General features: G+C 42.5%; 1 protein-coding gene across 4 annotated transcripts in view; it reads right to left on the bottom strand.

Moving 5' to 3' along the window:
* The window catches only part of stxbp5a (syntaxin binding protein 5a (tomosyn)), a 143,940-nt gene extending 131,564 nt beyond the window's left edge, over positions 1-12,376 (bottom strand). For 3 of the 4 annotated variants that reach the window (XM_034699843.1, XM_034699844.1, XM_034699845.1), the window contains exons 1-2: positions 11,817-12,376; positions 9,529-9,626 (exon numbers count right to left, since the gene is read on the bottom strand). In XM_034699843.1, the coding sequence (XP_034555734.1) occupies positions 9,529-9,626; positions 11,817-11,954 (236 nt within the window). In that variant the 5' untranslated portion in view covers positions 11,955-12,376. The remainder of the gene's footprint in view (positions 1-9,528; positions 9,627-11,816) is intronic. The other variant, XM_034699842.1, reaches the window with a different exon arrangement.
* Positions 12,377-12,924: the final 548 nt, after the last annotated feature.

The raw sequence follows: 12,924 nt of genomic DNA, 5'->3' as shown, positions 1-12,924 counted from the left end.
TGATGACACTACTTGTATTGGAAGTGCAACCAGTATAGCTTGCAGTGTCATGTACGGCTAAAATGCCACTTAAGGCATTTTTCAACCGTAGGAACTTTACCCCAGAACTAGGGACTTTACCCCTGAACTACGTCGTTTCAACCGGAAGAACCATGGTCTAAATCTAGTTCAGGGGGTAGATAATCTACTCCCTGATAATCTACCCCCTGAACGTAACAGTGTTTGTGGAGTTAACACAGTTGTTGAAACACAGAGGGAGTTCCTGGAAATGCATACTAGTTTAGTTTTTTATTAAGATTTCAAAATATTCTTGAATATAACTTTTTTTCTCTTCATACGTCACTGGCCTGATTTGCACAATCTACCCGGGACTTCAGCCCACGGTCGAAACGCAGACAACAATGGGGGCGCAGGAACCTTTTAGTTCAGGGGAAAGTAGTTATGGGGGCTAAACGACCCCGGAACTCTTGGTCGAAATGCACCTTTAATATATCAGTATGTTATCAGAACTCATGTTTCAGGTTATTCATCTTGTTAAGTTAGCAAGCAACATCCTTTTTATACACGCATTGAGCAATATTAGCTGAAGCTAGCAAACTGATGGCTATCAGTGTTCAAAAATCCCACATTTTAGGTCCTTTGCCAAAAAAGGAAAAATCTACAGCATTAGTTTAGCTTATTTCTTGGTGGTTAGCTTGTTTTAAGGTAAGCTAGGTCATAAAACAATGATAACATCCATATTCATCCAATCCCTGCTTGGCTGTACAGATCATTTTAAGATTAGGGCCTGTGTCCATAGACCAATGCAGTTCAGCTCCATTAATGACCAATCAAAATCAAGAAGTAACTGGACTTCTGGTATTACATTTTCCAACAACAATGAAGAAGAAACCAACCAGAGTCCATTATTCTAGGTACAATTTCCATGTCTAGAGCTGCTGCTACGGCACAGTTTCTATCAATAGTTTTTATGCTCTTTGAAAGATGCCATGGAGTAAAAGCAGATACAAAGCACACTGACCATTTTAAAACAGACTTAAGTACTTAAGAAAGCGGAGGTGCATTACTCAGTCACTGCGATCGCAACTATCAACGCAAATTCAACCAATCAGCGCGATTTCTGCGCTGCCTTGCAATTTTATACAATCACCGCTAATTTAACCCATCATCTTAACCTCAGCTCCTGTACGTCATCAGTTTCTTCATCAATTTCACTTCCTTGTTAGCGGTTGTCAAGATGAAGACATGTCCGACTTGAAAAACGCACATTTACCAACTAATATTTCAGCCAAGATTCATGGAAGTCAGTTTCTGGATGTTTTACATGAAAGCCGGTTAAACTGTTTTGCACGGCATGCAATATCGTGGTGGAACATGAACGCAAGTCCTCACTTGATAGGCACTTTTCAACAGGAAAACACACACGGTAAATGGGTGAAAATAACACATATAATATGGCATCTGTTGAAAACAGAATCTTTTGTTTGTTTTAGGAAAATGATTTGCCCAATATGAATTTAATGCCAGCAGTTCAAACAAAAAAAGTTGGGAAAGGGTCATGTTTACACCTCAGTTAAATAATATTGTTTTTAATTGTTTTACTATATGCCAGTGCAGTGTTTCAGAGGGTCTGGAAGATTAAGATGGAGACTCTCTGTGATGTTACCTATGTGCAAATAAAGTAAATTTTGTTAAAATAATTCAAATCTCATTTTTTTGTAAGGCTACCAACAACACTGAAAACAACTGCCAATAATTTAACATATTTACTTGCCCCTGAGATGTTATTGGGGAAAAAAGCTTAAAAGAAAATTGCAACTTTCACTGCAATCTTTTCAAAAAGCTGTCGCAAAATCCGACTTTTTGGGCCGCAACAATCACAAAAATAACCAGCAAAATCCTGGAGGGACTGATCACAACAACTTTTGTCACCCAGCAACAGTAAGTACTGGTGAGAAGTGCTCTGCAGTTCCAGTCTTAGCCTTAATGGACACAGGCCCTTAATAATATGTGTATTTTTTTTTCACCTTGTGTTGGTGCTAAATGAGGACAGACAAATGCCTTGATCACAAACGTGCATATTTTAGTCACTCACACATGCAACATACTGTATTAAACAGAGGCGGCAGCAGCAGCAGCTGAACTCCTTTGATGAGACTGTTGCTGTCTCGGGCAGCCTCATCTTTGCTGTGCCAAGCTCCAGCACATTGCATAACTGAGCACAGACACAAACACACACCACCCCAGGCCTGGTCTGCACTATGGAGAGCTATCTAGAAGAGTGAGCGCACAACTGCCAACGCTAGTGAGCAGAGAGCAAAGCAAGAGGAAGGAAATAACAATGCAACAAAACAGATAAAAGAAAAAAATTAATAAACAAATGGTGTGTGACCTGAAAAGAAGATTTCACATTCTTAAGCAATAAAATAGAAAAGGGAGCACGACACAAACACTTGTGCATTTCTCTGAAGGCACTTAAGACATAGATAAAGAAGCATGTCACGATCACAATTCATTACCATCATTACAGACTTATAAATTACATCCGGTCTGCCCAGGAGGAATGCTTAAATAATGTCTTACATTCATTTTAATGCATTAAAATTTTCAGCAGTTAGCTCACATATTTTTAGGCATTTCGCCAATTAAATACCAAAATTTACATTAAGAGGGTAAGTCAAAGAACCCATGGCTCTGTAAGCTTCCTGCAGACTACAGTAACTGAGTGAATCACAAGGAAGATGGATGATGAAGATATGTCATAGTCAATCTGTGGGCTATGTCCAAAAGCTGCACAGGGCCACTGTTAGTTACTGCAAAGCCTGCATGTGTGTGGATGTCTGAGCAAAGATGTCTCAGCAAACATATGTGCAGCACTCTCTCCCTGTGTGTGCAAACCTTTGTGTATGTCAGCACACATACAGTATTTGCGTGCGCACATCCGCTAACATTTGTATAAGTCATCATCCATCATACGCTTGTGTGTGTTAGCGCAAATGTGTGTGTTAGCTCTGCCCCCTACCCTGATATAATAACTCCGTGTATGAGCATGTGTGTGTGTGTGTTTGTGTGTACTTGCGCCCCCATTTGTATGAGTGAGTCCTATGATGTCCTCCGCCTGCCGATGAGATAATCTGGCAGAGCATGGAGTGACAATTTGATCTATTGCCGGCTCACAGGGAGTCTCTGAGTTATAGTGCTGCCATCTCTCCTGGCCACCACCAGTAGAGAGTCGTCTCCCTGCAGAGGATGGCCAACACATTGTTACACACACACACACACACAGCTGCAGACCAGCTGATGAATATTCACTTGATACAGTCACACATACACCCACAACTGACTTGAGTTTGCATGCCAAGAATGCCTGACTCCCAATGAATTAAGTTAAAGTTATTAATACAGTATCATTGTTCAGTATTGTGTGCATATAAGTTTTAATTAAATGTCCCTGTGTGTTTTTGCTGTTTGGCACTGGGCTATTCTTCTCATCACGAGGGTTCTACAGCCACTGTTACACTTGTTTTCTCAAGCCATCTCGCTAGCTTCATTCAAATTTGTTCATAAATTGCCACCCACTTCTACAAACTGAACGCTACCTGAGGCAAAACTGTGAGAAGGCATGACCAGGTATCCATGGCTCCCATCTGATAGGTCAAACATTTACATTTTGAATGTGACTGCACGAAAAATATTTTTCTTCCTCCCTGGGATTCAGGCTGTCTTTTGTGATGTGTTAATTGTGTCTGTTAATACAAGAATAATGATGAAAATGCAAATTAATATGCAGCCCCTCCAAGCATAAGTGTTTCATGTTGTTGTAACACAAGCAGATAAGAGCTTTAGATAATTAAATAGTCTGGGAGAGAGTTTAAAGGATGTCTTGATTCAGAACGATGGACATTTCATTCATCTTGTAAAAACAAAGCTAGATATGTTGACTGTTTTTTAACTGTACATTTTAGTGGAACTCTGGTGGATGATTCTCAAAAAAACTACTTATGCTCCTTTCCCAGCCTGACATGTGACTTTCAGGGGTTTTATTACTCGACTTTCCTGTCATAGAATTAATTCCTTACCACGCAAATAGAGAAGTATAATGTAATATGTGAAACGTTTCCCCCTCAGATTAGGTTGCAGGCTTCGGTTAATTGAATCTCCTTGTCTAGAGACTGATTTCAATCAACAACATGTTTACCTCTGATGAAGGTCTCATGATATCATTACATTACATAATGCTAAACGGATGCAGCTCATTATGTTGAATTAACACCACCCTTCTCTCTGTTCCAGACTTTATGTTACCACCACTACGTGTCAACAACAACCTACCGCTAGAGTCATTTAGTATCGTTAAACTAACGGTCAAAGAGGCTTGTGTTGGGTTCAAGCAATGTCAGATAAAGTGAGAAGTAGCATCAGTGCATGTTTTTAGACCTGTCTGGTCAAGGAAGAATGGACGACAGAACAAGGAAACGAGGAAGGCTCCTTCTGCTTTGTTCACCCCTTATCTCAAACGCTTTGATGCAACACAGGGAAAACAACAAGCTCTTTTAATTCAGCATCTCAGAACACAGCATTTCTGTTTATTTTTTAAATTACACAGCGAATACAATGTATAGATAATGTGCTTGGACTGCTTGCACAGCAAAAACTGTTTTCCAAAGATGCTCACAACATCTCTCCTGCTGCTGAGATATCGTGCAGAAAACAATTGACAGCAAAGTGTGTGTGCACTTGGGCATAACTGTCTCCGTGCATTACCACACACAGATCAATACAGATTCTATTCTTGGCCATTAGATGTTGAAGCAGGGGGTAGCCTGACTCGCTCCCTCTTTCCCATCCATCCCCTCGCTCTGCCCGCACTCCCCTTTCGATCAACCTGCCAAGCTCCTCTGCTTCCATCTTCCCCTTTTTTCCCTCCTCCAGACAACACCAAAGGGGCATTGTCATCTTCCCAGCTGGACATTGGGAGCAGCAGAGGCAGAGGCAGGCATCAAACGCGAGACATTTTTGGGGGGATCACAGAAGTGATTGGCTTTCTGGCTGGAGGGATCAGCCGTGTCCTTTGAGGATTCACACACGCGCATGCAGACTTGTACTCACATATTCACTTGCACGCATGTACACAACATCCACAAACACCTCCTGCTCCTGCTGTAATTCACAGGGGCCTCTGCCTTGCTGCCAGGCTGAGGCCCTTGATCTGCCACTTCCTGTAATCCTCCATGGGAGAGAGGTGCAGCCAAATGTCCTGGCATGCCAGCCGGGCACATAAACACACTCACACACAAACATGAATTGACAGAGATTGCCATGAGTTGCAACAAATTGCAAAAAAATTGACCTCCAGGAAAAAAATGTCTATCAGCGAAAGAGAGCAAGTTATCTTCTGCAAAACATGCAACCTGCAAAAACTTTAACTATAAAGGCAGACTACAGAGGGTCCAAGACTTAAGTATCAACCAATACCAAACCCCTCTGGTATCCACTGGCACAAAAAAAAACATTATTGGTTGAAAAACCATTGATTGCTGACATTTCACTATCCTTGACCAACATCACATCCCTTTGCTAGTACTGCTCTGTTATTATTTGTATTGGTTCATTGAAACTTGTTGGTATTTGATGGGGGCTTAGAAGTTTGCATTGACTAGCATACTTGCTTGTACTTACTGTATCGGTAAACTTGAATACATTTTGGTACACCATACTTTTAAACAATTCCCATCAAAGCTATACTGATACCAGTATACCTCAGTATACAGGCATTGGTATCGGTAAACTCATAACAGTATCTGTATACTGAAACTAGAGTTGATATGGTGATGTCAGTATCAGTTTACAAAAACTGGTCTGGTGTACTGATTCCACTTTCAGTATACCGATACTGGTATTGGTATTCTGGCATTAGTATACATATACTGATACTGGTATGATTACACTGATATCAGCAACATAAACTGAAAATGGTGTTGCCATACTGGCATCGGTATTGGACTACTAACAGTATTGGTATACTGAAAATAGGACCAGTGTACTGATATTGGTATCAGCGTACTGAAGCTGGTATTTGTGTACTGGCAACAGCATTCACACACTGCGGCTGGTATTGGTAAACTGGAATAAGTAGTGGTATCCTGATACAGATACTGTCTCACAGATACCTTCAAAGCAATACTGATACCAGTATCGGTATACTGAAACAGGTGTCAGTATACGGACATTGGTATTTGTATACTGGTATCAGTGGTGGTAAACTAATACTAGTATTGGTATACTGAAAATAGTATCAGTATCTTGACATCGGTATCAGTAAACCAAAAATGGCATTAGTGTACTGGCTTAAGAATTTGTATACAGGTACAAGCATTTGTATACTGAAACTAGCATCAGTCCAGTGACACTGGTCAGTCTACTGAAACTGGTATTGGCAAACTGATATCAGCATTGGTTTATGGATACTGGTACTGGTATGCTAAAACTGGTATTGGTAAACAGAAAGTAGTATTGAGACACAGATAACAGTATCATTTAAACTGGCATTAGTATGCTGATATTGGTATAGTAATACTGAAACTGGTATTGGTATACTGGTACAGGTATCAGAACACTGAAACTGCTATCTGTATACAGGTATAGGCATTGGAATTGGAACAATCTTTTTAATACATAATGCAAAAATAATTCAGGAACCCACAGGCTTCAATGCCACAATGCAAAAGCCTATGAATTATGAATCCCCATCACACCCCGGTCTTCTCTGGTTTCATTGCAATCAGATAAAGAGATGAGGCTGACTAAACAGCAAACGACACACGAAAAGAACCAGCACCAAAGAATAGATGGATGACTCCCAATTCACCTTCCCCTGACTCTGATAAGACTATCTGATCCACATCATTCAAACACAACAGAGATCACTCTGTTCATTCAATTTCAAAGTGGCCAGTTTCAGCTAGGATGGAACCATCTGACGGGATCATTTCAGCCAGGAAGGGAATTAAGTTTTTGATCTCTAAGCTGATTGACTACATGGCTTCTTTTGCAGAATGGCAGAATTTACTCCATCTGGATCTCACAGGAGTAATGTAGCAGCCAGCAAGACATGAGCCCCATTAGGCTTATCCACCAGTTCCTGCATCAGACTTGATATAGTGCTTCTACCAGAGGAGGGATTTCATCTGCTATCTTCTAATACATTTGTCGACTGACAGAAGCGGCTCTGCTCTGGATGAAAAAAATGCATGGATTCTGTTCAGTCTGTAAATCTTTAGGAACGTAGATCTCCTCCTTCTTCTTCAGTCTGCGTTCAGAAGCAGAAAACAAACCAAACCTGCAAACAAAGCCGTCTTTTTGCAAGTCTGGTAAACACAACTCTGTGGACACTATGCTCCTGTGAGTGTCTCTGTTTTTATCCTCAATGTACCTTTGCAGGTGAACTAGGCTGAGTCACAGCCATGACTGCCAGCAGGTGGGAGCGAGGGACAGCCAGGCGGATGGCTCTTCATCACACCATAATGAGCTGGCAAAGGTTGTCGGACAGGCAAGAGAACACATGGAGAACCTGTAAAAAGCAGGCTGACACAGGCGAGCTTGTGGGTGTTCTCTGAAGCTATACGACTCCCCGAGGTGCCATTTCATCACAAGCTGTTGTCCCTGTTTGTATAAAGTGTCCTCTTATTGCAAGGAAGACAGGTGACGTGAGCTACCTAAACCAATTACCTCTCCAGCTTAACTGCAGTATTGAGTACAACACATAGCTAAATTTAGATGCAGTGCAAAAGTAAGGCAATGTCAGTAGACACATCTTAAAGTGGCTTTCAAGGGATGCTGAGTTAACTTGGTTACAACTTTGTATACAACAGTTCGAGCCAAGGGAGCTGATTGGACAAGAGGCATTCCAAGAGTGCTCATATAGATTACAGCAGCATGGCTACTTTTGACTAGGGGTATTGCTGACTCACATTACAGCAGACAGTCCTTCTTGATCAATCAAGCTGGTACCTCATAATCACACCATCTGCTAAAGAAACTGTCAACAGATCATTATTACTTGATGCATGATTAGGCATGAGCTGTTGTGAGCCCCCTCTAGTTTAGGACTCGTTAGCTGGAGAAGCAACACCAGCTCCTTGTCGAACAGTACAAGCTAGCTGCCAGAGCAGTCAATAATACACTAAAATTACATTCTGAGTGACCTGAAAAAGATACTCTCTGTGTTCACACATGGCTTTGGGAACAGCCCAACAAAAAGCTAAACAGACTCACATAGCGAGCAAGCCAACCATAACTAGCAGGCTAAAAATACTAATTAAATTTTCCTTAGAAGTCGAATGTCAGAGCTGGGAATGACTTCAAATCTGAGTTAACCGTGTTCGAGTTATGGGCTGAAACAACTTGGAAAATTGTTTAGCCATTAGCTTCTGTTGGTGTAGCCAATTTTAGGCAAAGACAATACAGTGATAGTTTGTGGGTGCAGGAAACCTAAGTTTCTGTAGACAAGTCTACAGATAGAACTTGCACACTACTATTGGTGTGATTGATTTTGTTACTCAGAACAAGACTACTTTGCAAATAAACACTAAAAAAAGTACAGATTTGCACTGTTGTTGCAGGTAGAAGCCATCTTGGATTTTGAGCTTGGAGTTACTGAAGTTGCGCCGAGTTTCTGAGTAGTTATTCCAACTTCAGTGGACGTCCAGGGTGTCGGACAGGCATCCCAGAATTTCTGACTTCCAAGATCAAATGTAACTGGAAAATATTACTGGTTTTGAATCAGTGACTTTTCCAAACCGCAGTATACCAGTAACCAGTAACCAGCTCGTGCCTATGCATGATAAATGGAACAATACAGATAAATGTATATTAGAACGGGTCTGTGGAAGTGTCAAGACCCACACAAGCAACAGGAGAGCAAGGAGTTTTTTTTGTTTTGCACGGCAACAGGCCATGCCCAGTGAAGTTGCAGAACAAGGTGAGATACAGGTGACGAATGACTGATTAAAGCAACAAAAATTGGAATCTGTTGTTCCAAGGATGTGTTTACTAAAAATGTCCCTTCAGAGTTGTAGGATAAAAGCTATACTAAAAACTCAAGGTAGTGCTGTTATACTGAATAACAGCACGGTCTGAGGCATGAGACTACAGGCTGTTATATTAAATATATGCACAGACATGCTGTTATTAAGTACAGAAGGATACCTTTGAGTGTGATATTGTTCAAACCTTACTTTGTGACACCACTTCGCTGTTTTATAAGGGACAAATCCATATTTTTCTTCATACCGAAGCGCAGAGGCACATTAAGAGCTGAGAGTGACTGACAACACATGAATTCAACTGGAAACTTTTCAGCTTGTTCTAAAAATATCCTGAAATGCCACCAGTGTATCTGATTCTGTCAGCTCAGACATTGGTTCACTTACCTGCTGCTGCCTCCCAGGGATGCAGGTTCTCACAGAATCTGCGACAGGCCACCTAAAAAAAAAAAAAAACCCAGCTCTATTGCAACTGAAAGGATACAATCTAAGAGCACCGCTCTGGGTGCCGATGGCCAGAATCTTCTGCACGGGGTCGAAAGCCATGGACGAAGGCTGATAGGGGAAGCCATGACGGACAGTCTGAGAGATGTGCAGGAGAAAAAAAAGGAAGGAAAATGTGTTAAGAGTGGATAACAATTTTCATTTCACAGCAGGGGCGTTGTTTTGTGAAAGGACGTCGCACAGATTATTTCGGTAAACAAATGGCCCAGATGGACGTGGAAAGTGTTATGAAACAGAGATGTAAAGCCTGAAATTGCGAGAGACAAGAGAAAATGAAGGGGACAAATGTGCTTTCTCTGCATGGCTACCCTGTCCCTCTATGATATTTGGCTTCTCTTTTTAGGATCCTTTTATGATCATGGTCCTATTTTGAGATTTCTCTTCTTTCATTTCTCTTTTTTTATCTCCTTTTCCTTCTCTCACTGCCTCCCACATGAAGTCGTGATTATACTGAAGTCTGGAAACACAGGGAAAAACACACCAGTTAGGAGCATTTGGTTATGATTCGTCGCGAGGCCCTGTTTATGGAGCGCGCTGCATTGTGAGGTGTTTCTTTTTTTTTTTTTTTTTTCTGTCCACCCCCTGTGTATTTGTGTGTGAGTGACTGACTGTGGCTTTATGGCATCAGTCAGCTGGTGGTGGGCTGTTGGATTTGTTTGCTTAGCGGCAGAAGGCTAAAGCACGTTACATAAGACGCACTCAGTGCAGCAGAGACACCTGCCTTCTTCGCAGTGAAACGTTACACAGTTTGTGTCAAGACAGACATTGAAGGTGCAGGGAGGAGGGAGGAGTCCTTGACAGGGGGCTTCAATGAAATTCATGATTATTGATTGGCATATTTTGGGTTTAGCACCAGTCAAATCAGTGATATCTGATCTGGTCCTTCTAGCCCTATGTTATCCAGTTTTTAAGCAACTGCGCTTTGCAAAATAACATATTACTTCTGATAACAGTTACAATTTTACAGTTTCAAGAGGCCAACCTGCGCTTCCCTTTGACTTTACGTCACTGACTGCTTGGTTAGTTGTTGTACTCTCTAAAACAGAATTTTGAGAACAGTATTTTGACTTTTCTATGATGCTTAAGAGCAAAATTAAGCCAGAAATCACTCCCTAAAAGCTGTGCTTTGAACCACACCTTAAGGTTGTGTTTCCAGGAGCATTTCTAGTAAAGAGTGAAGTGCAGAAAACAGCAACTTTTGCAAAATCTATAAGTAAATAATATACACAACGCTCCAGTTAGAATCCTTACAAAGAATCCACAAATACTCCTGTTACAGCAGCAGCTTCAATGTGTGGGTAGATCAATAAAAAACACATAGTGGTGCCTAAAGCACTGAACCATTAGGGCGCACTTGGGGCAATCCTTGTTTAATGTTATTCTCAGTAAGATGTATCATGCATGGCATGTAAATTGCAAGCCTGTTTATTAACCTCATCTATTGTTGTGGCCAATTCAGGCTCAGAAGAGCAAGCCATTTTTTTTCAAACAGGCTCCTGCTCACTTCAGGCGCCATCAGTCCCCAATGGATCAATAATCCAGGGGTAAAGTATAGTGTGTGTGTGTGTGTGTGTGTGTGTGTGTGTGTGTGTGTGTGTGTGTGTGTGTGTGTGTGAGATGAGAGGTGTGTCTCTGAGTGGGATGGAGAGACACACTGCCAGAAAAAGAGAAGGCATAAAACGCTGGAAGACACACACTCACACACTCACACACACACACACACACACACATCACAACCATGGAGCACAGTTTTGCTAATCCAAACAGATTATGCAAGAGAGGATCAGATTGGCCCAGCCCCTCGATATGACAGTTCATGCCAAGCCGCACACACACAGCAAATGATTGTGTTTTCACATAAGAAAATACACTGTTTTTGATTTGAAACAAACAGTTGTTTTGCAGGATGATATAATTAATACACACAAGATTAAATGAACCAACTAATACGTATTGTCCTGCCGCGAGAGCGCTGTGGTCACACTATCCGCATTGTAGTGAGGTCTATTATAGGCTGCGTTGGACAGGCATAGAGACCTGTATTGATTACATTTCTAAAAGAGATTAAAATGTTAATTTAAAATTAATCCAGCAGGTGATCTTATAGTATGGGGGAGATTTCTGCCCATTGATGAAACGACTGTTTCGCTCACACGCACCTGCTGTATCCTGAGACGGGATAAGTGCAGTGCATAACTGAGACTAATAAAAATGAGCATGCTGCATGATGAAAACAAGTGTAACATAAAAGCCCTCAGTGTCGCCCACCTTGCAGAGCTGGAAATGCTCGGACTGGATGGTCTCCGGGATCAGATGGTTCTCCTGTGGCCCCACTTGGACAGACGGGGTGGAGGAGGACACCTCTTTCAAGCCGTCCAGCACCTTCCTGATGTTAAACTTCTTCATTTTCTCACTGCAGAATTTGATATCACCCGCAAAAGATAAAAGGGGGTAGCCACTTTTCTCTTCCACACACGCACACACATACACGCGCTCTCGCTCTCTGGTGATCTCCTCTGTAAATCTCACATTTTAGTGCTTGTCTCCGTGTGTGTTTTAGTGCGCAGTCTCCATGCTGGAAGGCTCTGGCGCGCACCACACCACGGGTCGCTTCTTGGCGTTAAGAATCTTTGGAGAAGAAGTGCTGGGGGTTGTTGCCGCGTTGGTGCAATTTTTTTGCTCGGAGTGTGTGCTGTGCCCAACACTGCGTCTCCTCAGTGGCTTCGTGTCTTCTTCACGGCTTCCCTCCCCTGCGCCGCTCAGCCAAGGCGGAAACGCAGCGCAGTGGTGGTGGTGTTGCTGCTGCTGAGGATGATGACGCTCTTGCGCATGTCTGACAACGCAGAGGCTTCAACACAAATCCCGCCACCTTGCCAGTCCTCTCTCTCTCTCTCTCTCTCTCTCTCTCTCTCTCTCTCTATCTCTCTCTCTCTATCTCTCTCTATCTCTCTCTCTCTCTCTCTCTCTCTCTCTCTCTCTCTCTCTCTCTCCCCCCCCCCCTCTCTCTCTCTCTCTCTCTCTCTCTCTCTCTCTCTTTCTCCCCCCCTCTCTCTCTCTCTCTCTCTCTCTCTCTCTCTCTCTCTCTCTCTCTCTTCCTTTCATCTGCCCCCAGCGACAACGCCCCCTCCCTCCCTCCCTCCCCTCCTCTCCTCATCTCACGCACACATAGTAGGCTTTGCTTCACTGCACCTGGTGTTGCCGGTGATGTTGGGATGCTGCAGCGCTGAGCGTGTCTGTTGAGGAAGACAAGCAGACATGCGGAGGTTCAGAGAGCCAGTTATATCCACGATTGCACTGTTTGCGTGTGTGTTTTTGCGTGAAAGGGTCGCCATATTGAAAGCCGTGGCAAACCTTTAAACACTGCTCTGACTGGACG

The sequence above is a fragment of the Notolabrus celidotus genome, chromosome 13, assembly GCF_009762535.1.
Source record: "Notolabrus celidotus isolate fNotCel1 chromosome 13, fNotCel1.pri, whole genome shotgun sequence".
Taxonomy (NCBI): Eukaryota; Metazoa; Chordata; class Actinopteri; order Labriformes; family Labridae; genus Notolabrus; species Notolabrus celidotus.
The sequence above is the reverse complement of the archived record's forward strand: the minus strand, read 5'-3'. Positions and strand labels throughout refer to the sequence as shown.